Raw genomic sequence first — 27664 nt, 5'->3', positions numbered from 1 at the left:
CTGACTCTCCCCAAGGACAGGTCTGTTTGTGTGTATGAATAGTATTGGTCTGTGGAGGATGACTCTCCCTAAGGACAGGTCTGTGTGTGGATGAATAGTATTGGGCTGTGGAGGCTGACTCTCCCTAAGGACAGGTCTGTGTGTTGATGAAAAGTTTTGGGCTGTGGAGGCTGATTCTCTCTAAGGACAGGTCTGTGTGTATGAGTAGTATTGGGCTATGGAGGCTGACTCTCCCTAAGGACAGGTCTGTGTGGATGAATAGTATTGGTCTGTGGAGGCTGACTCTCCCTAAGGACAGGTCTGTGTTGATGAATAGTGTTTGGCTGTGGAAGCTGACTCTCCCTAAGGACAGGTCTGTGTGTATGAATAGTATTGGGCTGTGGAGGCTGACTCTCCCTAAGGACAGCTCTGTGTGGATGAATAGTATTGGGCTGTGGAGGCTGAATCTCCCTAAGAACAGGTATGTGTGGATGAATAGCATTGGGCTGTGGAGGCTTACTCTCCGTAATGACAGGTCTGTGTATTGATGAATAATATTGGGCTGTGGAGGCTGACTCTCCCTAAGGACAGGTCTGTGTGGATGAATATTATTGGTCTGTGGAGGCTGACTCTCCCTAAGGACAGGTCTGCTTGAATGAATAGTATTGGGCTGTGGAGGCTGACTCTCCCTAAGGACAGGTATATGTGGATGAATAGTTTTTGGCTGTGGAGGCTGACTCTCCCTAAGGACAGGTCTGTGTGTGGATGAATAGAACTGGGCTGTGGAGGCTGACTCTCCCTAAGGACAGGTCTGTGCTTGTGGATGCATAGTATTGGGCTGTGGAGGCTGACTCTCCCTAAGGACAGATCTGTGTGTGGATGCATAGTATGGGGCTGTGGAGGCTGACTCTTCCTAAGGACAAGTCTGTGTGTGAATAAATAGTATTGGGCTGTAGAGGGGGACTCTCCCTTAGGACAGGTCTGTGTGTATGAATAGTATTGGGCTGTGGAGGCTGACTCTCCCTAAGGACAGATCTGTGTGTGGATCAAAAGTATTGGTCTGTGGAGGCTGACTCTCCCTAAGGACAGGTCTGTGTGGATGAATAGTATTTGTCTGTGGAGGCTGACTCTCCCTAAGGACAGGTCTGTGTGAATGAATAGTATTGGGCTGTGGAGTCTGACTCTCCCTAAGGACAGGAATGTGTGGATGAATAGTTTTTGGCTGTGGAGGCTGACTCTCCCTAAGGACAGGTCTGTGTGTGGATGAATAGTACTGGGCTGTGGAGGCTGACTCTCTCTAAGGACAGGTCTGTGTGGATGAATAGTATTGGTCTGTGGAGGCTGACTCTCCCTATGGACAGGTCTGTTTGTGTGGATGAATAGTATTGGTCTCTGGAGGCTGACTCTCCCTAAGGACAGGTCTGTGTGTTGATGAATAGTATTGGGCTGTGGAGGCTGACTCTCCCTAAGGACAGGTCTCTGTGTGTGTGGATTAATAGTATTGGGCTGTGGAAGCTGACTCCCTAAGGACAGGTCTCTTTGTGGATGAATAGTATTGGGCTGTGGAGGCTGACTCCCTAAGGACAAGTCTGTGTGTTGATAAATAGTATTGGGCTGTGGAGGATGACTCTCCTTAAGGACAGGTCTTTGTGTGGATGAGTAGTTTTGGGCTTTGGAGGCTGACTCTTCCTAAGGACAGGTCTGTGTGGATGAGTAGTTTTGGGCTGTGCAGGTTGACTCTCTCTAAGGACAGGTCTGTGTGGATGAATAGTATTGGGCTGTGGAGGCAGACTCTCCATATGGACAGGTCTTTGCGGATGAATAGTATTGGTCTATGGAGGCTGACTCTTCCTAAGGACAGGTCTGTGTGTGTGGATGAATAGTATTGGGCTGTGGAGGCTGACTCCCTAAGGACAGGTCTGTGTGTGGATGAATAGTATTGGGCTGTGGAGGCTAACTCTCCCTAAGGACAGGTCTGTGTGTATGAATAGTATTGGGCTGTGGAGGATGACTCTCCCTAAGGACAGGTCTGTGTGTGGATGAATAGTATTGGGCTGTGGAGGCTGACTCTCCCTAAGGACAGGTCTGTGTGTTGATGAAAACTATAGGGCTGTGGAGGCTGACTTTCTCTAAGGACAGGTCTGTTTGTATGAATAGTATTGGGCTGTGGAGGCTGACTCTCCCTACGGACAGGTCTGTGTGGATGAATAGTATTGGTCTGTGGAGGCTGACTCTCCCTAAGGACAGGTCTGTGTTGATGAATAGTATTGGGCTGTGGAGGCTGACTCTCCCTAAGGACAGGTCTGTGTGTATGAATAGTATTGGGCTGTGGAGGCTGACTCTCCCTAAGGACAGATCTCTTTGGATGAATAGTATTGGGCTGTGGAGGCTGACTCTCCCTAAGGACTGTTCTGTGTGTAGATGAGTAGTATTGGGCTGTGGAGGATGACTCTCCTTAAGGACAGGTCTTTGTGTGGATAAGTAGTTTTGGGCTGTGGAGGCTGACTCTCTCTAAGGACAGGTCTGTGTGGATGAGTAGTTTTGGGCTGTGGAGGCTGACTCTCTCTAAGGACAGGTCTGTGTGGATGAATAGTTTTGGGCTCTGGAGGCTGACTCTCCCTAAGGACAGGTCTTTGTGGATGAATAGTATTGGTCTATGGAGGCTGACTCTCCCTAAGGACAGGTCTGTGTGTGTGGATGAATAGTATTGGGCTGTGGAGGCTGACTCCCTAAGGACAGGTCTGTGTGTGGATGAATAGTATTGGGCTGTGGAGCCTGACTCTCCCTAAGGACAGGTCTGTGTGCATGAATAGTATTGGTCTGTGGAGCCTGACTCTCCCTAAGGACAGGTCTGTGTGTGGATGAATAATATTGGGCTGTAGAGGCTGACTCTCCCTAAGGACAGGTCTGTGTGTATGAATTGTATTGGGCTGTGGAGGCTGACTCTCCCTAAGGACAGGTCTGTGTGGATGAATAATATTGGTCTGTGGAGGCTGACTCTCCCTAAGGACAGGTCTGTGTGTGGATGAATAGTATTGGGCTGTGGAGGCTGACTCTCCTGAAGGACAGGTCTGTGTGTTGATGAAAAGTATTGGGCTGTGGAGGCTGACTCTCCCTAAGGACAGGTCTGTGTGTATGAATAGTATTGGGCTGTGGAGGCTGACTCTCCCCAAGGACAGGTCTGTTTGTGTGTATGAATAGTATTGGTCTGTGGAGGATGACTCTCCCTAAGGACAGGTCTGTGTGTGGATGAATAGTATTGGGCTGTGGAGGCTGACTCTCCCTAAGGACAGGTCTGTGTGTTGATGAAAAGTTTTGGGCTGTGGAGGCTGATTCTCTCTAAGGACAGGTCTGTGTGTATGAGTAGTATTGGGCTATGGAGGCTGACTCTCCCTAAGGACAGGTCTGTGTGGATGAATAGTATTGGTCTGTGGAGGCTGACTCTCCCTAAGGACAGGTCTGTGTTGATGAATAGTGTTTGGCTGTGGAAGCTGACTCTCCCTAAGGACAGGTCTGTGTGTATGAATAGTATTGGGCTGTGGAGGCTGACTCTCCCTAAGGACAGCTCTGTGTGGATGAATAGTATTGGGCTGTGGAGGCTGAATCTCCCTAAGAACAGGTATGTGTGGATGAATAGCATTGGGCTGTGGAGGCTTACTCTCCGTAATGACAGGTCTGTGTATTGATGAATAATATTGGGCTGTGGAGGCTGACTCTCCCTAAGGACAGGTCTGTGTGGATGAATATTATTGGTCTGTGGAGGCTGACTCTCCCTAAGGACAGGTCTGCTTGAATGAATAGTATTGGGCTGTGGAGGCTGACTCTCCCTAAGGACAGGTATATGTGGATGAATAGTTTTTGGCTGTGGAGGCTGACTCTCCCTAAGGACAGGTCTGTGTGTGGATGAATAGAACTGGGCTGTGGAGGCTGACTCTCCCTAAGGACAGGTCTGTGCTTGTGGATGCATAGTATTGGGCTGTGGAGGCTGACTCTCCCTAAGGACAGATCTGTGTGTGGATGCATAGTATGGGGCTGTGGAGGCTGACTCTTCCTAAGGACAAGTCTGTGTGTGAATAAATAGTATTGGGCTGTAGAGGGGGACTCTCCCTTAGGACAGGTCTGTGTGTATGAATAGTATTGGGCTGTGGAGGCTGACTCTCCCTAAGGACAGATCTGTGTGTGGATCAAAAGTATTGGTCTGTGGAGGCTGACTCTCCCTAAGGACAGGTCTGTGTGGATGAATAGTATTTGTCTGTGGAGGCTGACTCTCCCTAAGGACAGGTCTGTGTGAATGAATAGTATTGGGCTGTGGAGTCTGACTCTCCCTAAGGACAGGAATGTGTGGATGAATAGTTTTTGGCTGTGGAGGCTGACTCTCCCTAAGGACAGGTCTGTGTGTGGATGAATAGTACTGGGCTGTGGAGGCTGACTCTCTCTAAGGACAGGTCTGTGTGGATGAATAGTATTGGTCTGTGGAGGCTGACTCTCCCTATGGACAGGTCTGTTTGTGTGGATGAATAGTATTGGTCTCTGGAGGCTGACTCTCCCTAAGGACAGGTCTGTGTGTTGATGAATAGTATTGGGCTGTGGAGGCTGACTCTCCCTAAGGACAGGTCTCTGTGTGTGTGGATTAATAGTATTGGGCTGTGGAAGCTGACTCCCTAAGGACAGGTCTCTTTGTGGATGAATAGTATTGGGCTGTGGAGGCTGACTCCCTAAGGACAAGTCTGTGTGTTGATAAATAGTATTGGGCTGTGGAGGATGACTCTCCTTAAGGACAGGTCTTTGTGTGGATGAGTAGTTTTGGGCTTTGGAGGCTGACTCTTCCTAAGGACAGGTCTGTGTGGATGAGTAGTTTTGGGCTGTGCAGGTTGACTCTCTCTAAGGACAGGTCTGTGTGGATGAATAGTATTGGGCTGTGGAGGCAGACTCTCCATATGGACAGGTCTTTGCGGATGAATAGTATTGGTCTATGGAGGCTGACTCTTCCTAAGGACAGGTCTGTGTGTGTGGATGAATAGTATTGGGCTGTGGAGGCTGACTCCCTAAGGACAGGTCTGTGTGTGGATGAATAGTATTGGGCTGTGGAGGCTAACTCTCCCTAAGGACAGGTCTGTGTGTATGAATAGTATTGGGCTGTGGAGGATGACTCTCCCTAAGGACAGGTCTGTGTGTGGATGAATAGTATTGGGCTGTGGAGGCTGACTCTCCCTAAGGACAGGTCTGTGTGTTGATGAAAACTATAGGGCTGTGGAGGCTGACTTTCTCTAAGGACAGGTCTGTTTGTATGAATAGTATTGGGCTGTGGAGGCTGACTCTCCCTACGGACAGGTCTGTGTGGATGAATAGTATTGGTCTGTGGAGGCTGACTCTCCCTAAGGACAGGTCTGTGTTGATGAATAGTATTGGGCTGTGGAGGCTGACTCTCCCTAAGGACAGGTCTGTGTGTATGAATAGTATTGGGCTGTGGAGGCTGACTCTCCCTAAGGACAGATCTCTTTGGATGAATAGTATTGGGCTGTGGAGGCTGACTCTCCCTAAGGACTGTTCTGTGTGTAGATGAGTAGTATTGGGCTGTGGAGGATGACTCTCCTTAAGGACAGGTCTTTGTGTGGATAAGTAGTTTTGGGCTGTGGAGGCTGACTCTCTCTAAGGACAGGTCTGTGTGGATGAGTAGTTTTGGGCTGTGGAGGCTGACTCTCTCTAAGGACAGGTCTGTGTGGATGAATAGTTTTGGGCTCTGGAGGCTGACTCTCCCTAAGGACAGGTCTTTGTGGATGAATAGTATTGGTCTATGGAGGCTGACTCTCCCTAAGGACAGGTCTGTGTGTGTGGATGAATAGTATTGGGCTGTGGAGGCTGACTCCCTAAGGACAGGTCTGTGTGTGGATGAATAGTATTGGGCTGTGGAGCCTGACTCTCCCTAAGGACAGGTCTGTGTGCATGAATAGTATTGGTCTGTGGAGCCTGACTCTCCCTAAGGACAGGTCTGTGTGTGGATGAATAGTATTGGGCTGTGGAGGCTGACTCTCCCTAAGGACAGGTCTGTGTGGATGAATAGTATTGGTCTGTGGAGGCTGACTCTCCCTATGGACAGGTCTGTTTGTGTGGATGAATAGTATTGGTCTCTGGAGGCTGACTCTCCCTAAGGACAGGTCTGTGTGTTGATGAATAGTATTGGTCTGTGGAGGCTGACTCTCCCGAAGGACAGGTCTGTGTGGATGAATCGTATTTGGCTGTGGAGTCTGACTCTCCCTACGGACAGTACTGTGTCTGTGGATGAATAGTATTGGGCTGTGGAGGCTGACTCTCACTATGGACAGTTAAGTGTGTGTTGATGAATAGTATTGGTTTGTGGAGTTTGACTCTCCCTAAGGACAGATCTCTGTGTGGATGAATAGTTTTTGGCTGTGGAGGCTGACTCTCCCTAAGGCCAGGTCTGTGTGTGTTGATTAATAATATTGGGCTGTGGAGGCTGACTCTCCCTAAGGACAGGTCTGTGTGTGTGTGGATGAGTGGTATTAGGCTGTGGAGGCTGACTCTCCCTAAGGACAGGTATGTGTGTTTGGATGCCTAGTATTGGGCTGTGGAGGCTGACTCTCCCTAAGGACAAGTCTGTGTGTGGATGAATAGTATTGGGCTGTAGAGGCTGACTCTCCCTAAGGACAGGTCTGTGTGTATGAATAGTATTGGGCTGTGGAGGCTGACTCTCCCTAAGGACAGATCTGTGTGTGGATCAAAAGTATTGGTCTGTGGAGGCTGACTCTCCCTAAGGACAGGTCTGTGTGTGTGGATGAATAGCATTGGGCTGTGAAGGCTTACTCTCCGTAATGACAGGTCTGTGTATTGATGAATAATATTGGGCTGTGGAGGCTGACTCTCCCTAAGGACAGGTCTGTGTGGATGAATATTATTGGTCTGTGGAGGCTGACTCTCCCTAAGGACAGGTCTGTGTGTGTGGATGAATAGTGTTGGGCTGTGGAGGCTGACTCTCCCTAAGGAGAGGTCTGTGTGGATGAATAGTATTGGGCTTTGGAGGCTGACTCTCCCTAAGGACAGGTCTGTTTGTGTGGATGAATAGTATTGGGCTGTGGAGGCTGACTCTCCCTAAGGACAGGTCTGTGTGTGTGGATGAATAATATTGGGCTGTGGAGGCTGTCCCTCCCTAAGAACAGGTCTGTGTGTGCGGATGAGTAGTATTGGGCTGTGGAGGCTGACTCTCCCTAAGTACAGGTCTGTGCGTGTGGATGCATAGTATTGGGCTGTGGAGGCTGACTCTCCCTAAGGACAAGTATGTGTGTGGATAAATAGTATTGGGCTGTAGAGGCTGACTCTCCCTAAGGACAGGTCTGTGTGTGTTGATGAATAATATTGGTCTGTGGAGGCTGACTCTCCCTAAGGACAGGTCTGCTTGAATGAATAGTATTGGGCTGTGGAGGCTGACTCTCCCTAAGGACAGGTATATGTGGATGAATAGTTTTTGGCTGTGGAGGCTGACTCTCCCTAAGGACAGGTCTGTGTGTGGATGAATAGAACTGGGCTGTGGAGGCTGACTCTCCCTAAGGACAGGTCTGTGCGTGTGGATGCATAGTATTGGGCTGTGGAGGCTGACTCTCCCTAAGGACAGATCTGTGTGTGGATGCATAGTATGGGGCTGTGGAGGCTGACTCTTCCTAAGGACAAGTCTGTGTGTGAATAAATAGTATTGGGCTGTAGAGGGGGACTCTCCCTTAGGACAGGTCTGTGTGTATGAATAGTATTGGGCTGTGGAGGCTGACTCTCCCTATGGACAGGTCTGTTTGTGTGGATGAATAGTATTGGTCTCTGGAGGCTGACTCTCCCTAAGGACAGGTCTGTGTGTTGATGAATAGTATTGGTCTGTGGAGGCTGACTCTCCCGAAGGACAGGTCTGTGTGGATGAATCGTATTTGGCTGTGGAGTCTGACTCTCCCTACGGACAGTACTGTGTCTGTGGATGAATAGTATTGGGCTGTGGAGGCTGACTCTCACTATGGACAGGTAAGTGTGTGTTGATGAATAGTATTGGTTTGTGGAGTTTGACTCTCCCTAAGGACAGATCTCTGTGTGGATGAATAGTTTTTGGCTGTGGAGGCTGACTCTCCCTAAGGCCAGGTCTGTGTGTGTTGATTAATAATATTGGGCTGTGGAGGCTGACTCTCCCTAAGGACAGGTCTGTGTGTGTGTGGATGAGTGGTATTAGGCTGTGGAGGCTGACTCTCCCTAAGGACAGGTATGTGTGTTTGGATGCCTAGTATTGGGCTGTGGAGGCTGACTCTCCCTAAGGACAAGTCTGTGTGTGGATGAATAGTATTGGGCTGTAGAGGCTGACTCTCCCTAAGGACAGGTCTGTGTGTATGAATAGTATTGGGCTGTGGAGGCTGACTCTCCCTAAGGACAGATCTGTGTGTGGATCAAAAGTATTGGTCTGTGGAGGCTGACTCTCCCTAAGGACAGGTCTGTGTGTGTGGATGAATAGCATTGGGCTGTGAAGGCTTACTCTCCGTAATGACAGGTCTGTGTATTGATGAATAATATTGGGCTGTGGAGGCTGACTCTCCCTAAGGACAGGTCTGTGTGGATGAATATTATTGGTCTGTGGAGGCTGACTCTCCCTAAGGACAGGTCTGTGTGTGTGGATGAATAGTGTTGGGCTGTGGAGGCTGACTCTCCCTAAGGAGAGGTCTGTGTGGATGAATAGTATTGGGCTTTGGAGGCTGACTCTCCCTAAGGACAGGTCTGTTTGTGTGGATGAATAGTATTGGGCTGTGGAGGCTGACTCTCCCTAAGGACAGGTCTGTGTGTGTGGATGAATAATATTGGGCTGTGGAGGCTGTCCCTCCCTAAGAACAGGTCTGTGTGTGCGGATGAGTAGTATTGGGCTGTGGAGGCTGACTCTCCCTAAGTACAGGTCTGTGCGTGTGGATGCATAGTATTGGGCTGTGGAGGCTGACTCTCCCTAAGGACAAGTATGTGTGTGGATAAATAGTATTGGGCTGTAGAGGCTGACTCTCCCTAAGGACAGGTCTGTGTGTGTTGATGAATAATATTGGTCTGTGGAGGCTGACTCTCCCTAAGGACAGGTCTGCTTGAATGAATAGTATTGGGCTGTGGAGGCTGACTCTCCCTAAGGACAGGTATATGTGGATGAATAGTTTTTGGCTGTGGAGGCTGACTCTCCCTAAGGACAGGTCTGTGTGTGGATGAATAGAACTGGGCTGTGGAGGCTGACTCTCCCTAAGGACAGGTCTGTGCGTGTGGATGCATAGTATTGGGCTGTGGAGGCTGACTCTCCCTAAGGACAGATCTGTGTGTGGATGCATAGTATGGGGCTGTGGAGGCTGACTCTTCCTAAGGACAAGTCTGTGTGTGAATAAATAGTATTGGGCTGTAGAGGGGGACTCTCCCTTAGGACAGGTCTGTGTGTATGAATAGTATTGGGCTGTGGAGGCTGACTCTCCCTATGGACAGGTCTGTTTGTGTGGATGAATAGTATTGGTCTCTGGAGGCTGACTCTCCCTAAGGACAGGTCTGTGTGTTGATGAATAGTATTGGTCTGTGGAGGCTGACTCTCCCGAAGGACAGGTCTGTGTGGATGAATCGTATTTGGCTGTGGAGTCTGACTCTCCCTACGGACAGTACTGTGTCTGTGGATGAATAGTATTGGGCTGTGGAGGCTGACTCTCACTATGGACAGGTAAGTGTGTGTTGATGAATAGTATTGGTTTGTGGAGTTTGACTCTCCCTAAGGACAGATCTCTGTGTGGATGAATAGTTTTTGGCTGTGGAGGCTGACTCTCCCTAAGGCCAGGTCTGTGTGTGTTGATTAATAATATTGGGCTGTGGAGGCTGACTCTCCCTAAGGACAGGTCTGTGTGTGTGTGGATGAGTGGTATTAGGCTGTGGAGGCTGACTCTCCCTAAGGACAGGTATGTGTGTTTGGATGCCTAGTATTGGGCTGTGGAGGCTGACTCTCCCTAAGGACAAGTCTGTGTGTATGAATAGTATTGGGCTGTGGAGGCTGACTCTCCCTAAGGACAGATCTGTGTGTGGATCAAAAGTATTGGTCTGTGGAGGCTGACTCTCCCTAAGGACAGGTCTGTGTGTGTGGATGAATAGCATTGGGCTGTGGAGGCTTACTCTCCGTAATGACAGGTCTGTGTATTGATGAATAATATTGGGCTGTGGAGGCTGACTCTCCCTAAGGACAGGTCTGTGTGGATGAATATTATTGGTCTGTGGAGGCTGACTCTCCCTAAGGACAGGTCTGTGTGTGTGGATGAATAGTGTTGGGCTGTGGAGGCTGACTCTCCCTAAGGAGAGGTCTGTGTGGATGAATAGTATTGGGCTGTGGAGGCTGACTCTCCCTAAGGACAGGTCTGTTTGTGTGGATGAATAGTATTGGGCTGTGGAGGCTGACTCTCCCTAAGTACAGGTCTGTGCGTGTGGATGCATAGTATTGGGCTGTGGAGGCTGACTCTCCCTAAGGACAAGTATGTGTGTGGATAAATAGTATTGGGCTGTAGAGGCTGACTCTCCCTAAGGACAGGTCTGTGTGTGTTGATGAATAATATTGGTCTGTGGAGGCTGACTCTCCCTAAGGACAGGTCTGCTTGAATGAATAGTATTGGGCTGTGGAGGCTGACTCTCCCTAAGGACAGGTATATGTGGATGAATAGAACTGGGCTGTGGAGGCTGACTCTCCCTAAGGACAGGTCTGTGCGTGTGGATGCATAGTATTGGGCTGTGGAGGCTGACTCTCCCTAAGGACAGATCTGTGTGTGGATGCATAGTATGGGGCTGTGGAGGCTGACTCTTCCTAAGGACAAGTCTGTGTGTGAATAAATAGTATTGGGCTGTAGAGGGGGACTCTCCCTTAGGACAGGTCTGTGTGTATGAATAGTATTGGGCTGTGGAGGCTGACTCTCCCTAAGGACAGATCTGTGTGTGGATCAAAAGTATTGGTCTGTGGAGGCTGACTCTCCCTAAGGACAGGTCTGTGTGGATGAATAGTATTTGTCTGTGGAGGCTGACTCTCCCTAAGGACAGGTCTGTGTGAATGAATAGTATTGGGCTGTGGAGTCTGACTCTCCCTAAGGACAGGAATGTGTGGATGAATAGTTTTTGAATGTGGAGGCTGACTCTCCCTAAGGACAGGTCTGTGTGTGGATGAATAGTACTGGGCTGTGGAGGCTGACTCTCTCTAAGGACAGGTCTGTGTGAATGAATAGCATTGGTCTGTGGAGTCTGACTTTCCCCAAGGACAGGTCTGTGTGTTGATGAATAGTATTGGGCTGTGGAGGCTGACTCTCCCTAAGGACAGGTCTCTGTGTGTGTGGATTAATAGTATTGGGCTGTGGAAGCTGACTCCCTAAGGACAGGTCTCTTTGTGGATGAATAGTATTGGGCTGTGGAGGCTGACTCCCTAAGGACAAGTCTGTGTGTTGATAAATAGTATTGGGCTGTGGAGGATGACTCTCCTTAAGGACAGGTCTTTGTGTGGATGAGTAGTTTTGGGCTTTGGAGGCTGACTCTTCCTAAGGACAGGTCTGTGTGGATGAGTAGTTTTGGGCTGTGGAGGTTGACTCTCTCTAAGGACAGGTCTGTGTGGATGAATAGTATTGGGCTGTGGAGCCAGACTCTCCCTATGGACAGGTCTTTGCGGATGAATAGTATTGGTCTATGGAGGCTGACTCTTCCTAAGGACAGGTCTGTGTGTGTGGATGAATAGTATTGGGCTGTGGAGGCTGACTCCCTAAGGACAGGTCTGTGTGTGGATGAATAGTATTGGGCTGTGGAGGCTAACTCTCCCTAAGGACAGGTCTGTGTGTATGAATAGTATTGGGCTGTGGAGGATGACTCTCCCTAAGGACAGGTCTGTGTGTGGATGAATAGTATTGGGCTGTGGAGGCTGACTCTCCCTAAGGACAGGTCTGTGTGTTGATGAAAACTATAGGGCTGTGGAGGCTGACTTTCTCTAAGGACAGGTCTGTGTGTATGAATAGTATTGGGCTGTGGAGGCTGACTCTCCCTACGGACAGGTCTGTGTGGATGAATAGTATTGGTCTGTGGAGGCTGACTCTCCCTAAGGACAGGTCTGTGTTGATGAATAGTATTGGGCTGTGGAGGCTGACTCTCCCTAAGGACAGGTCTGTGTGTATGAATAGTATTGGGCTGTGGAGGCTGACTCTCCCTAAGGACAGATCTCTTTGGATGAATAGTATTGGGCTGTGGAGGCTGACTCTCCCTAAGGACTGTTCTGTGTGTAGATGAATAGTATTGGGCTGTGGAGGCTGACTCTCCCTAAGGACAGGTCTGTGTGGATGAATAGTAATTGTCTGTGGAGGCTGACTCTCCCTATGGACAGGTCTGTTTGTGTGGATGAATAGTATTGGTCTCTGGAGGCTGACTCTCCCTAAGGACAGGTCTGTGTGTTGATGAATAGTATTGGTCTGTGGAGGCTGACTCTCCCGAAGGACAGGTCTGTGTGGATGAATCGTATTTGGCTGTGGAGTCTGACTCTCCCTACGGACAGTACTGTGTCTGTGGATAAACAGTATTGGGCTGTGGAGGCTGACTCTCCCTATGGACAGGTAAGTGTGTGTTGATGAATAGTATTGGTTTGTGGAGTTTGACTCTCCCTAAGGACAGATCTCTGTGTGGATGAATAGTTTTTGGCTGTGGAGGCTGACTCTCCCTAAGGCCAGGTCTGTGTGTGTTGATTAATAATATTGGGCTGTGGAGGCTGACTCTCCCTAAGGACAGGTCTGTGTGTGTGTGGATGAGTGGTATTAGGCTGTGGAGGCTGACTCTCCCTAAGGACAGGTATGTGTGTTTGGATGCCTAGTATTGGGCTGTGGAGGCTGACTCTCCCTAAGGACAAGTCTGTGTGTGGATGAATAGTATTGGGCTGTAGAGGCTGACTCTCCCTAAGGACAGGTCTGTGTGGATGAATAGTATTGGTCTGTGGAGGCTGACTCTCCCTAAGGACAGGTCTGTGTGGATGAATAGTATTGGGCTGTGGAGGCTGACTCTCCCTAAGGACAGGTCTGTGTGGATGAATAGTATTGGTCTGTGGAGGCTGACTCTCCCTAAGGACAGGTCTGTTTGTGGATGAATAGTATTGGGCTGTGGAGGCTGACTCTCCCTAAGGACAGGTCTGTGTGGATGAATAGTATTGGGCTGTGGGGGCTGACTCTCCATAAGGACATGTCTGTGTCAATGAATAGTATTGGGCTGTGGAGGCTGACTCTCCCTAAGGACAGGTCTGTGTGGATGAATAACATTGGGCTGTGGAGGCTGACTCTCTCTATGGACAGATCTGTGTGTTGATGAAAACTATTGGTCTGTGGAGGCTGACTCTCCCTAAGGACAGGTCTGTGTGGATGAATAGTATTGGGCTGTGGAGGCTGACTCTCCCTAAGAACAGGTCTGTGTGTTGATGAAAAGTATTGGGCTGTGGAGGCTGACTCTCCCTAAGGACAGGTCTGTGTGGATGAATAGTATTGGGCTGTGGATGCTGACTCTCCCTAAGGACAGGTCTGTGTGGATGAATAGTATTGGGCTGTGGAAGCTGACTCTCCGTAAGGACAGGTCTGTGTGGATGAATAGTATTGGGCTGTGGAGTCTGACTCTCCCTAAGGACAGGTCTGTGTGTGGATCAAAAGTATTGGTATGTGGAGGCTGACTCTCCCTAAGGACAGGTCTGTGTGTATGGATGAATAGTATTGGGCTGTGGAGGCTGACTCTTCCTAAGGACAGGTCTGTGTGGATGAATAGTATTGGTCTGTGGAGGCTGACTCTCCCTAAGGACAGGTCTGTTTGTGGATGAATAGTATTGGGCTGTGGATGCTGACTTTCCCTAAGGACAGGTCTGTGTTTATGGATGAATAGTATTGGTCTGTGGAGGCCGACTCTCCCTAAGGACAGGTCTGTGTGTGTGAATCGTATTGGGCTGTGGAGGCTGACTCTCCCTAAGGTCAGATCTGTGTGTGGAAGAAAAGTATTGGGCTGTGGAGGCTGACTCTCCCTAAGGACAGGTCTGTGTGTGTGGATAAATAGTATTGGGCTGTGGAGGCTGACTCTCCCTAAGGACAGGTCTGTGTTGATGAATAGTATTGGTCTGTGGAGGCTGACTCTCCCTAAGGACAGGTCTGTGTGTGTGGATAAATAGTATTGGGCTGTGGAGGCTGACTCTCCCTAAGGACAGGTCTGTGTGGATGAATAGTACTGGTCTGTGGAGGCTGACTCTACATAAGGACAGTGTGTGACTGACTGTATGTGAGCAAATGTGTGTTGAGGGACAGAGAGAGTAGGGACTGTTGTACTCTCCGGGGGAAGAAAAAAATAGAGGAGTGAGTTGAAATAAGAAGACATTGTCTGTGTGTGGAGGGAGAGGAAGAGAGATAGAGACTGAGAACGAGAGAGAGGAAGATGGAGAGAGATGGGGCCTGGGAAGAGGCCGGGTAGATCTGCTGCCTGACTTGCTAAAGTGTAACTGTGTGTGTGTGTGTTCTCTCCGTGCAGATAAAAAATGCTGCGGCCAACGTTCTGAGGGAGACTTGGCTCATCTACAAACACACCAAACTACAGAAGAAGATTGACCACTCCAGAGTCCGCAAACACCAGAGGAAGTTCCTGCAGGCCATCCACCAGTGAGAGCACACACACATCACATCTCTGACCCGCAGTCCTCAATACACCTACATGTATTAACAACCCAGACATATTGTCTAGCCTAGGTCTCTGTGGTTAGTTCCAGGACAGGAAACAGTGCATTGTGATTGGTTGACAGGGCTGACCCAGCATCATTATGAGAAACATCCTGATAGACGTGTTCACCTATTTCTAACTAGCTCATCCATGATGAATGAAAAACGCCATTGACCATGCAAACAGTGGTTAACTTGTGTTAATTAGTTGTAGAGGTTGGCTAGCTAGTCTGACACCTGTCTAGACTGACATGAAAATAGATTAGACAATGATGGGTTTATACCAGCTCTGAAAGCCGAATGGAACTCCTCTCCAGTGAATGGTGCTAACTGAAGCTGTTGGACCAGTTGGCTTCTACTGTATGTACTTCCTGGTCTGGTCTATGCTGTCTAATTCTAGAATCTGATGCTATACACCTGCTGCTAACCTAGCTGGGCTAATCACTGTTACCTGGCTGTGACCTAGCAGTTCTCTGGCTTAACTCTTTGTGGATGCATCATTGATGTGTGTGTGTCACAGTGTGTAAGTGTGTGTCACAGTGTATGTGTGTGTTTTTTTGCAGACTGCGTAGTGTGAAGATGGAGCAGAGGAAACTGAGTGATCAGGCCAACACTCTGGTGGACCTCTCAAAGGTGACACACACACACACACATCACACACACGTAGAGCAATGTCAAATGCTGAAATCTGTAATCATACAGGATATTGTTTACCTCTGCCACTGACTGGTGTCTTTGTGTACATGGACACTTCCGGATACAGAAAGCACCTCCTCCAAACAGCTAGGCTGCCCATAACAGCTGAAACGGAGCAGTAGCTCGCTAGTTACTTTGCTTTAGTCTTACTGTACTCAGGCCTGCAATCTGAAGGCCATGTACTGTTAGTCTATGTACGTGGCTGAGACTGACAAATATCAGTGCTACTAACTTGCACTTATTTCCAAAGCTGTCCAAGCAATATACGAGGGGCTGGTATTTAAGAAGCACACAAACACACACACACACACAAACATACAAACACACACACACAAACACACCACATGCAATACCCTCTGACACACACATAACTTTTCCCCCCAAATATATCTCAGCATTCTGCTGTTTCCATTCTGACCCGTCTGTTTCAGTGGCTTTGCATCTCCTAGCAACCGGAACAAGTGTTAAAAATGGGTTGATAGAGAGAGAAAACGAGAGAAGAGAGGAGAGAGGGAGGGGGTGTCTTTCTGGTAATGTGTGGGTGTGAATGCGTGAGAGAAAGAAAAAGAGAAAGAAAGAGAAAGAGAGAGGGTGGTTCAGTGTGTAGGTGATGTGTGTGTGTGTCTCTATGGATCAGTGCCTTCTGCCACAAATATTTTCAATCGGCCACTCTTTACCATGGTTACGCTGTTCTGATGGGCGATGGAGGGATGTTCTAAATACCTGTACTCTCTCTCTCTCTCCTTTCTTATTCAGCCCTTGACTCTCTCTCTCTCCTTTCTTATTCAGCCTTGACTCTCTCCTTTCTTATTCAGCCTTGACACTCTCTCTCTCTCCTTTCTTATTCAGCCTTGACTCTCTCTCCTTTCTTATTCAGCCCTTGACTCTCTCTCTCTCTCCTTTCTTATTCAGCCTTGACTCTCTCTCTCCTTTCTTATTCAGCCCTTGACTCTCTCTCTCCTTTCTTATTCAGCCCTTAACTCTCTCTCTCTCCTTTCTTATTCAGCCTTGACTCTCTCTCTCCTTTCTTATTCAGCCTTGACTCTCTCTCTCTCCTTTCTTATTTAGCCTTGACTCTCTCTCTCTCTCCTTTCTTATTCAGCCTTGACTCTCTCTCCTTTCTTATTCAGCCTTGATTCTCTCTCCTTTCTTATTCAGCCCTTGACTCTCTCTCTCCTTTCTTATTCAGCCCTTGACTCTCTCTCTCTCCTTTCTTATTCAGCCTTGACTCTCTCTCTCTCTCCTTTCTTATTCATCCTTGACTCTCTCTCTCTCTCCTTTCTTATTCAGCCTTGACTCTCTCTCTCCTTTCTTATTCAGCCCTTGACTCTCTCTCTCCTTTCTTATTCAGCCCTTGACTCTCTCTCTCTCTCCTTTCTTATTCAGCCCTTGACTCTCTCTCTCCTTTCTTATTCAGCCTTGACTCTCTCTCTCTCCTTTCTTATTCAGCCCTTGACTCTCTCTCTCCTTTCTTATTCAGCCCTTGACTCTCTCTCTCTCTCCTTTCTTGTTCAGCCCTTGACTCTCTCTCTCTCTCTCCTTTCTTATTTAGCCTTGACTCTCTCTCTCCTTTCTTATTCAGCCCTTGACTCTCTCTCTCTCCTTTCTTATTCAGCCTTGACTCTCTCTCTCCTTTCTTATTTAGCCTTGACTCTCTCTCTCCTTTCTTATTCAGCCCTTGACTCTCTCTCTCTCTCTCCTTTCTTGTTCAGCCCTTGACTCTCTCTCTCTCTCCTTTCTTATTCAGCATTGACTCTCTCTCTCCTTTCTTATTCAGCCCTTGACTCTCTCTCTCCATTCTTGTTCAGCCCTTGACTCTCTCTCTCTCTCTCTCTCTCCTTTCTTATTCAGCCTTGACTCTCTCTCTCCTTTCTTATTCAGCCCTTGACTCTCTCTCTCCTTTCTTATTCAGCCCTTGACTCTCTCTCTCCTTTCTTATTCAGCCCTTGACTCTCTCTCTCTCTCCTTTCTTATTCAGCCCTTGACTCTCTCTCTCCTTTCTTATTCAGCCTTGACTCTCTCTCTCCTTTCTTATTCAGCCATTCCCAGATGATAACGCCCACACAGAGGGTTCCCTTCCTCACACTCACTCCTCTTCTCTTCTCTCTCTCTCTCTTTTTCATGGCTCTCTTTCTCAATCCTCCATATCTCTCCAGTGATTGGGTTAATTCTAATTGAAGTCAGTCAATTCAGGAAGTAAACTGAAATAAAAACATTTAAATCACTTCCTGAGTTGAGTGACTTTAATTCAAATTGACCCCAACCCTGCTGATGTCATTGCTAAATGATCTCCCTCTCTTCCTCTGTGTGTGTGTGTGTGTGTGTGTGTGTGTGTGTGTGTGTGTGTGTGTGTGTGTGTGTGTGTGTGTGTGTGTGTGTACAGATGCAAAGTGTGATGTACGAGCTGATGTCGGAGCTGAACGATCGCAGTGAGGACCTGGAGCGGCAGATGCTGTCTCTGGAAACGCGGGTGGAACAGCTGACCGCCGGCTTCAGTGCCCTGCCTGCCCACCTGTCTGCCACGCTGTCTGCCCAGCACACCACCTTGCTCCACCTGCTCCGAGAGAGGGACTACAGAGGAGGAGGATGGGGAGGGGGAGGTGCAGGTGGAGGAGGGACAGCCCTGGTCCCTGTTGCTCAGCTGGCCCCTGCCCATGCCCTGACCCCAAGCCCAACCCTGGCCCCAGAGCCACAGCAGCCCCCAGAAGGAACCATAGAGGGCAGCACTAGTCCCAATACTAGCACCTCCAGTTGTTGAAGAGAGGAGGAGGATGGGAAGGGGAAAGAAGAGGTGAGGGTAGAGGAGGAGATAGAGGACTAGTAGGAATACGGGATGAGGAGGTCAGCCCCAATACTAGCACCTTCAGATGCTGCAGAGAGGAGGAGGGAGGGGGGATGGGTAAGGGAGGGCAGCCAGAAGCCCAACACTAGCTCATCCAGCTGCTGAGGAAAGGAGTAGGGAGGAGGGGTGGGATAGGGGAGGAAAATAGAGGAGTGGGGTAAATGGGAGAGGGCGAGGGAAAGGATCAGAGATAAGAGGCTGTGAGAGGGAGGGTGGGATGGGAGGTAGAGAAGGTGAGGGATAGGAGAGGCAAGGAAGTGGAGGGAGGTTGGGAGAGAGAGAAGGGGATGAAAACGGAGAGGGGGGAAAGGGGAATGAAGGGGGAAACAGATAACCAAGACTATTACAGAGGTCTTTAATGGAGTCCAATCTAATGACAGAAAAACGTCTCCCTCTCTTTTTCCATTCGTCCCTCTCTATCCCTCTTTCTCTTCATCTCATTCTCTCCCTCCATCTCTCGCCCTCTTCCCTCCCCTCCCTCAATCAGGAATTATTGACTATGACTTTTTGTCCTTATGATCTATTTTCTATCTAACTGCTACTTGTGTGGTAACGAGCATCCCTTTAACAAACCATTTAATCAACGACCATAATACATACTAAACACCACACACGCACACACAAACACACACAACACACACTCTCCATGTAGTATGCCTACCTTTTAACACACACCTACACACACACCATGGCAACGTAAACACACCACAACATAATACACAGCAAACACACACACACACACACACACAAAATAGCACACAATATTGCGCAGCATTCTATAGTAGACTATAAAACACTATAGTACAGCCTATACTATAGCCTATACACTGCCAAGCAGACAATGCACTAAGTCCAACTGAAAAGAACATACTGCCAGGCATTTATTACTTGACACAGAGAGCATCGACACGGTCCAAGGAAACACTGCTGCCATATTTCCTTATGCACACACGTTCACAAAACTCTGTTTTAATGAATGTATGCTGTACATTTCAAACCACAAGCACACAGTTTGCACAGGGGCACAGATATGCCTAAACCCACACACATACACGCTGAACCACACCCACATGCGGACACACACACACACACAATCTACCAAAGTGCTCTCTCTCAAATGGACTACAAAAGAGAGGCAGAAGAGGATGTCACTGGGGAGATGGGAAGAGGAGTTTCAGATTTCCTGACAATGTTTTTCAAGGAACATTGGATTTGGACTAGTACTAGTGCTTTATGGACTGCACTTTTTACTGTGCTCGATGGACTGCCATAGACAGGAAATGAAGGAATATTAACCAGACAAAGGATACAGGCCATGGCAAGAGAGAAACGGTTGCTTACAAAACTTAACCCTATAGAGGGAGAGACTATATATCTGAGAGAATAATTATTATGATGTAATGGAATAAGATACTATTTCTACGGAGACCATTTTGAAAACTGTCTTATAGTGACATTCTGTGGCCGAAATACTGAGTTACACCCGCTTGGAATATTGTACTGTACAATATACTGTTACTGAAATCTACATAGCTTTGTATTGCTCAGTCTTTTCTACCATTACAATTTAACGGTTATAGCTAATATCTACTATTATTATACTATAGTATTCTTCTCATTCGTCCTGACAATTATAATAAATGTATTAATAATAAACTTTAATAATAATAAATAATGGACAAGGGAGGTGCGTTTGAGGGTGAAATTATTTTGTAATTTTATTTTATCAGAGATAATGAATAAAGTATATATCTATATAACATCACTGAGTTATTGGGTGAATTTTGTCTTGCCTGTTCTTTCTTCTTTCGAATCATTACAGTTTACCTGCAGCATAAAAACTACTCTGACTGTAGAAACCTGTCCTGTTCGAAAGGTTGCTTGATCAAATCCCGACCTGACAAGGTTCAAATCTGTCGCTCTGCCCCTGAGCAAGGCAGTTAACCCACTGTTCCTCGGGCATCAAAGACGTGGAATGTCCAATTATGGCAGCCCCCCTGCACCTCTCTGATTCAGAGGGGTGGGTTAAATGTGGAAGACACATTTCAGTTGAATGCATTCAGTTGTACAACTGACTAGGTATCCCCCTTTCCCTTTCCTTTTCCTATGTTAGAATACCTGCTTTTATTGGCAACACAATGTGGCCTACATGCTAAAATGCAAGTGTTTTCTTTCCCCAGTCCAATTTACACCTCACATTGTTGTTAAAATGGCAATCTGCACTTGTTACATACCATTGACATAAATTAATGATATACTCATTGATTCTTGAAGAATATAACTTACAAATGCTTATGTTACAATAGTTATATTTTATTTGTTTTTAGTCTCATCCTTCAGCTCCACTCAACCCCTCCCATCTATCTCTGAACACCATCCAGTTTTGATTTCTATTTGTATAATCTGGAAGTAGAAGCCTAAGTGTTGTTGTCCGTTAGTTTACTCCAATTTATAAATTCCTCATGAGCTTAGTTCAACTGTCACACCCCATCAGAACCCAAAATATAAACTTGTTTGACTAAAATGTTTGTAAACATTGTAAATGTAAACAAACACTGTATAGCCTCAAAAGATGGTTAAAACGATCATGTTGATATTATGGATGATCACTTCTTGCATCCAAAGCTATGTCTATGAATTTGAGAGTAGTTACATTTCTTCAGGCCCATCCCTCAGCTTTTTACCAAAACAGAGGCGGGCCGTCTGCTTTGTTATTGTTTTAATCGCAGATTGGCACTTTAAAGAATCTAGTTGCAGCTTCATAACGAGTGTTTGAAGACGTGTTATGGTGTGAAATTGTATTTGTTCCTTGGAGATACAACATGTATTGTATATCAATGTAAAAAGTTTAATAATTTAATGTTAGATAAAACAAATGTAGCCTGTCTGTCCAAATAATTATTTTGGGCCCCAAGAAGAGTAGAGTTGGTTGGGAAATGTTCAAGACTGTAAACACATGACGTCACTGTTCTTCTGTCACTAGCTCGTCATGAACGCACTTCTTTGTTTTTGGCAGTTGAGCTCAAAAATCAACAATGATCGTGACGCGTTGCTGTCTACCTACATTTTGCAATATTGTTTAGTTTAATAGCTTTTTAGTTGCTGTTTTTCCCTCATTAATTCGTTTACTTAGAAATGACAAGTCACTGACGAATATATATCGTTTTTTATTAGTTGTTAGCTAGCAAATGGCTATCGAAACCTCTAAGCTTTGCTAGTTAACGTTAGCCAGCGTTAACAGTTCAACGTAAACAATGCGACGTTGCTTAAAAAACGAAACTGCTCTAACGTCAGTTTAAATGTTTTGATCGCAATTGTTGAGACCTCAAAATGTATTCACAATAATGGCCGTTTTAAACTCTAAAGTATTATGTAAACTATTGATTTTTTGTGTAACTATTATTGCTTTGAGTCAGTCGACAAGGCTGAATGTTCCCAAGTTACTTTTGCCCAGATCAAATCATAATCATGTCAACTTCACGTTGACAGCAGAGAAGGGATGCTATAAATGGTGAGTGGCAGTGAATTATGAAATTAATGTTTCTATTCAGATTGCCAAGTTGATGTCGTGGTGCTAAAAAAGCAGATGTATCAACTTAAATATTAGACATAATGCCAAGTGGGTGTGGACAGAACGCCACGTAGTTATCTGTGTGTGATGTTTTCAGGGTGTCCTCCCGACCCCAGGCAGTCGTTGTTTGGCCCCTCTCTCCTTCCATCCCTCCCTCCATCCTCCCTCCATCAGCCTGTAGCCAGCAGGTCCTAGTGTCCGCCTGGACTCTGTCCGCTCCACTGGACACTAACCGAGGGGCCAGCATCATACAGGGACAGGACTCTGGTGAGGGGAGTGTGTGTGTGTAGCAGAACGGAGAGAGGGAAAGAGGGAGGGGTGTGGAGGGTGTAACTAAACAGCCCTCATCATCTTTCAGTGACTGGCCATACCCTGCGCTGTGATGTCATTGTTGACCAGATCAAGCAGATTCAGGTTGTCACGACGACGCGTCAACTGTTCACCGAGGACCCACCCCTCGTGCTCTCCGTCATGGCACTGGACTCAGGAGGTACTCGCCTTGTCATTGACATATCCCCCAGCCTACACATTTAACTCTGAGGGCTAAAGGCTGTCAATATGTAGACAAGGGGTTGTTCCTCCTTTCATCCCTCCATAAGAATGAGCGCTGAGCATGGGCCCACTGATGTTCCTTCCAGAGCTGAGCTTAAATGCCCCACACATCCAAATGTACCACAGGCTCAAAGAGGGAAAAACTCAAATCCAAAGGGTTAAAAGGAAACTTTGGTTTATTGTCGACAGTTTTCGGCTGCCAGGCCTAGTTCAAAACGAACCTGTCTATCACCTTTTGTCTATTATCCACATCCAGCCCCAGAAGTTCCCTTTTCTCTTTATTCTCTTGGCTTAGAAACTCATCCAGGTCACAGTGTTCAGATTGTATAGCCATCCAATAGCCCAGGGTAGACTGGAGGAAAAAGACAGCAGGTGTTAGACTCAAGGCTAACTAACCTGAGGCTAGTCCCTGCAGACAGACAGACTGACTGACGGACTGTTGTGCTAAAGAACCTGGATCTTGGATCTGTGTGTTTACTGCTCCCTTCTGGCACCAGGAGTCTCTCTGCCTGAGGATGTCATTATCATCTCTCTCTCCTTCTCTCAGGCAACACATTCAGTAGTCTGGCAGGTCTACAGTTTGAGTGGAGGCTAGTAAAGGACTCAGAGACAGCAGAGATTGTTAGGTGAGAGAGAGAAGAATAGAGAAAGAGGGAAATAATGACAAAGGAAGGTGAAAGATGAAAGAAACATACAGTCAACTGAAAACGTTATGTACAGCACATTCGGAAAGTATTCAGACCCCTTGACTTTTTCCACATTTTGTTACGTTACACCCTTATTCTAAAATTGATTAAATAAACATTTCCCTCATCAATCTACACACAATACCCCATAATGTCAAAACAAAAACAGGTTTTAGAATAAAAATAAAATAAATAAATACCTTATTTACATAAGCATTCACACCCTGTTTCCATTGATCATCCTTGAGATGTTTCTACAACTTGATTGGAGTCCACCTGTGGTAAATTCAATTGATTGGACATGATTTGGAAAGGCACACACCTGTCGATATAAGGTCCCACAGTTGACAGTGCATGTCAGAGCAAAAACCAAGCCATGAGGTCAAAGGAATTGTCCGTAGAGCTCTTAGACAGGATTGTGTCGAGGCACAGATCTGGGGAAAGGTACCAAAAAATGTCTATAGCATTGAATATTCCCAAGAATACAGTTGCCTCCATCATTCTTAAGTGGAAGAAGTTTGGAACCACCAAGACTTCCTAGAGCTGGCCGCCCGGCCAAACAGCAATCGGGGGAGAAGGTGACCAAGAACCCGATGGTCACTCTGACAGAGCTCCATTGTTCCTCTGTGGAGATGGGAAAACCTTCCAGAAGGACAACAATCTCTGCAGCACTCCACCAATCAGGCCTTTATGGTAGAGTGGCCAGACGGAAGCCACTCTTCAGTAAAAGGCACATGACAGGCCACTTGGAATTTGCCAAAAGGCACCTAAAGGACTCTCAGACCATGAGAAACAAGATTCTCTGGTCTGATGAAACCAAGATTGAACTGTTTGGCCTCAATGCCAAGTGTCATGTCTGGAGGAAACCTGGCACCATCCCTACGGTGAAGCATGGGGGTGGCACATCATGCTGTGTGGATGTTTTTCAGCAGCAGGGAATGGGAGACTAGTCAAGATTGTGGGAAAGATGAATGGAGCAAAGTACAGCGAGAACTTGATGAAAACCTGCTCCAGAGCGCTCAGGACCTCAGACTGGGGCGAAGGTTCACCTTCTAACAGGACGACTCTAATCACACAGCCAAGACAATGCACGAGTGCCTTTGGGACAAGTCTTTGAATGTCTTTGAGTGACCCAGCCAGAGCCCAGACTTGAACCCAATCGAACATCTCTGGAGAGACCTGAAAATAGCTGTGCAGCGACACTCCCCATCCAACCTGACAGAGCTTGAGAGGATCTGCAGAGAAGAATGGAAGAAACTCCCCAAATACAGGTGTGACAAGCTTGCAGCGTCATACCCAAGAAGACTCGCGGCTGTAATCTCTGCCAAAGGTGCTTCAACAAAGTACTGAGAAAAGGGTCTGAATACTTATGTAAATGTGATATTTCAGATTTTTATTTGTAATAAATTACCAAAAAATTCTAAAAACCTGTTTTTGCTCTGTCATTATTGGATGTGTGTAGATTGATGAGGGGAAAAACAATGTAATCAATTTTAGAATAGGGCTGTCACGTAACAAAATGTGGAAAAAGTCAAGGGGTCTGAATACTTTCTGAATGCGCTGTATATGCTGTATGTTGTGTAGGTTTGTGCGTTTCTCAGAGGCGGGCTACTCCCCGCCCCATCACATCCTGTCCCTGGAGGAAGCAGGTCAGAAAGGGGACAGTGTGTTGCTGGAGGGGGTCCGTAGCGGGGTGGTACGGGTCAGGGCCTCCCTCTCGCACCCAGACTACAAGGTAAGGAGGATGGAGGAGTGGATGAAGGGATTGATGCATTTGCTTCCGAAGGATAAATACATTGATGAAGCACCTGGAATGATGGATGAGTGGATGGGGCGATAGATTATGGATGAAGATCGATGGATTAGTTTATGTGTAAGAATAGTTTGTGCTGGTTTTTACCTGTCCCCTGTGTGTTACTTAGTGGGTAGAACCAGCCTCTGTAAGCCTGACCGTGACAGACAGACTCTACCTTAGCCCCTCCCATGACGCCTACCTGCTGCTAGGCTCCACCCTCTCCTTCAGAGTCTGGAAAAGCGTGCATGACACAGAAACGGGTGAGTCCCTAATGTAGACAGTAGTGTAGTCTGTCAGATCTGTACAGAGCCTTTAGGTGAGTCCCTAATGTAGACAGTAGTGTAGTCTGTCAGATCTTTACAGAGCCTTTAGGTGAGTCCCTAATGTAGACAGTAGTGTAGTCTGTCAGATCTGTACAGAGCCTTTAGGTGAGTCCCTAATGTAGACAGTAGTGTAGTCTGTCAGATCTTTACAGAACCTTTAGGTGAGTCCCTAATGTAGACAGTAGTGTAGTCTGTCAGATCTGTACAGAGCCTTTAGGTGAGTCCCTAATGTAGACAGTAGTGTAGTCTGTCAGATCTGTACAGAACCTTTAGGTGAGTCCCTAATGTAGACAGTAGTGTAGTCTGTCAGATCTGTACAGAGCCTTTAGGTGAGTCCCTAATGTAGACGGTAGTGTAGTCTGTCAGATCTGTACAGAACCTTTAGGGAGCTTTATGGGTCTTCTAGTTCGGGTCCCTTTGTGTTTTTCTAAGATCCAGAGGAAGAAGACTGAAGGAACATCAAAGCTCAGACAAATATATTGGAGACAGAAAACATCAAGTCCTCAGTTCTCCTTGTACTTATTAGAGCTGTAGAGCAGCTGATGATGCACCAGCAATGTTCTCTTTGTCTCCTATAGAGGTGGTGCTGGGCGAGGGAGAGTATGAGTTGTCTGTAGAGAGAGACCCAAATAACGATGATGATGTCATCACTGTGGACCAGGACACAGGGACCGTCACCGCCCGAGGGCTAGGCCGCACCACGCTGTCCGTCACACACCCCAGTGTCCTTCCACCATGGGACTACCTTACCTAACCACTTTAAAGTTATTCCTGTAGTTTAGCATTGATGTAGTCCTGTAAGGTGTGGTTTCTGGGGTTATGGGTAGTGTAGTCCTACAGGTGTGGTTTTCCTCAGCATTCCCTGTACCCAGGCCTACCAGAAAACTCTGCTTCCCACCTGCCTCGCTGTTCTGTGTTTGTGGTGGAGCCAAGTTACCTGAGTGAGTGAGCCCAGCTATCAACATGTCTATTGTCGTACTATGGCAAGCCATGACTGTGTGTGTGTGTGTGTGTGTGTGTGTGTGTGTGTGTGTGTGTGTGTGTGTGTGTGTGTGTGTGTGTGTGTGTGTGTAGCGCTAGGTGTGGAGGAGGAGGACAGGTGGGTGTTGGAGAGTGGTCGTCAGTACCAGGTGACTGTACGAGTTCACGACCAGGAGGGTCACACAGCACACCTGGCACAGGTAATGTTACCATGACAACTATAAGAGTTACCCTCCCTTACACTAGACGTCTAAAGCCTACTCTATGTCAGGGACAGGAGGCTTAACTGAACCCCTCTCTAACCCCTCTCTCTCCCTCCTCCCTAACCCCTCTCTCCCTCCCCCTCCTCTCTAACCCCTCTCCCTCCCCCTCCTCTCTAACCCCTCTCTCCCTCCCTCTCCACTCTAACCCCTCTCTCCCTCCCCCTCCTCTCTAACCCCTCTCTCCCTCCCCCTCCTCTCTAACCCCTCTCTCCCTCCCCCTCCTCTGTAACCCCTCTCTCCCTCCCCCTCCACTCTAACCCCTCTCTCCCTCCCCCTCCTCTCTAACCCCTCTCTCTCTCCCCCTCCTCCCTAACCCCTCTCTCCCCCTCCTCTCTAACCCCTCTCTAACCTATCTCTCCCCCTCCTCTCTAACCCCTCTCTCTCTCCCCCTCCTCCCTAACCCCTCTCTCCCCCTCCTCTCTAACCCCTCTCTCCCCCTCCTCTCTAACCCCTCTCTCCCCCTCCTCTCTAACCCCTCTCTAACCTATCTCTCCCCCTCCTCTCTAACCCCTCTCTCTCTCCCCCTCCTCCCTAACCCCTCTCTCCCCCTCCTCTCTAACCCCTCTCTCCCCCTCCTCTCTAACCCCTCTCTAACCCCTCTCTCCCCCTCCTCTCTAACCCCTCTCTAACCTATCTCTCCCCCTCCTCTCTAACCCCTCTCTCCCTCTGGTAGAATGTGGTGATGACCGTGGACTTCTCTGATTGGCTGTTCTATGTCCTGGAGACTTCCTCTAACAGTTCCTACCATGTACTGGAAACACGAGGGGCTGGGCACACTACTATACAAGCTGCACTGTTCACTGTGCTCACTGAGGTACACACACACACCTCTGTCAAACATCATGGCACCTTGACATGGGTGATGACAATATCATTACCATGGTTGTCTCTCTCTCCAGGATGGCCGAGCGTTGCCCCTGATACCACCAATCAGAGCAGAGCAAGAAGTTGAGATCTATGAGCCCCTCACCCTGCAACCCCGCCTCCTTGTGTTTCCTTGGCAACCTGAGGGACAGCTTTATCAGCACCACTTCCAGGTGTGTGTGTGTGTGTGTGTGTGTGTGTGTGTGTGTGTGTGTGTGTGTGTGTGTGTGTGTGTGTGTGTGTGTGTGTGTGTGTGTGTGTGAGAGAGAGTGTGAGAGAGAGAGTGTGAGAGTGACAGAAAGTGAGACAGGTGTGTTTGACTACTGTAAGTCTGTATATGTTTAAGTGTGTGTTTATCTGTATTCATGACATGGTCTTTATGT

General features: G+C 47.6%; 2 protein-coding genes across 2 annotated transcripts in view; both read left to right on the top strand.

The window, feature by feature from the left end:
• The window catches only part of LOC129842330 (small conductance calcium-activated potassium channel protein 3-like), a gene marked incomplete at its 5' end in the record, with an annotated part of 156681 nt that extends 136673 nt beyond the window's left edge, over window positions 1-20008 (top strand). The window contains 3 exons of the mRNA XM_055910833.1: window positions 14524-14651; window positions 15272-15341; window positions 17788-20008. Coding sequence (XP_055766808.1) covers window positions 14524-14651; window positions 15272-15341; window positions 17788-18162 — 573 coding nt within the window. The remainder of the gene's footprint in view (window positions 1-14523; window positions 14652-15271; window positions 15342-17787) is intronic.
• A 1274-nt stretch (window positions 20009-21282) lies between these two features.
• Window positions 21283-27664, top strand: part of LOC129842329 (nuclear pore membrane glycoprotein 210-like) — a 148949-nt gene continuing 142567 nt past the window's right edge. Inside the window, exons 1-11 of the mRNA XM_055910832.1 lie at window positions 21283-21757; window positions 21915-22084; window positions 22176-22307; window positions 22917-22995; window positions 24640-24790; window positions 24978-25110; window positions 25752-25895; window positions 26046-26114; window positions 26248-26354; window positions 27091-27231; window positions 27317-27454. Coding sequence (XP_055766807.1) covers window positions 21591-21757; window positions 21915-22084; window positions 22176-22307; window positions 22917-22995; window positions 24640-24790; window positions 24978-25110; window positions 25752-25895; window positions 26046-26114; window positions 26248-26354; window positions 27091-27231; window positions 27317-27454 — 1431 coding nt within the window. The 5' untranslated portion in view covers window positions 21283-21590. The remainder of the gene's footprint in view (window positions 21758-21914; window positions 22085-22175; window positions 22308-22916; window positions 22996-24639; window positions 24791-24977; window positions 25111-25751; window positions 25896-26045; window positions 26115-26247; window positions 26355-27090; window positions 27232-27316; window positions 27455-27664) is intronic.

This window comes from Salvelinus fontinalis, unplaced genomic scaffold (assembly GCF_029448725.1).
Source record: "Salvelinus fontinalis isolate EN_2023a unplaced genomic scaffold, ASM2944872v1 scaffold_0033, whole genome shotgun sequence".
NCBI classification, from domain to species: domain Eukaryota; kingdom Metazoa; phylum Chordata; class Actinopteri; order Salmoniformes; family Salmonidae; genus Salvelinus; species Salvelinus fontinalis.
The sequence above is the reverse complement of the archived record's forward strand: the minus strand, read 5'-3'. Positions and strand labels throughout refer to the sequence as shown.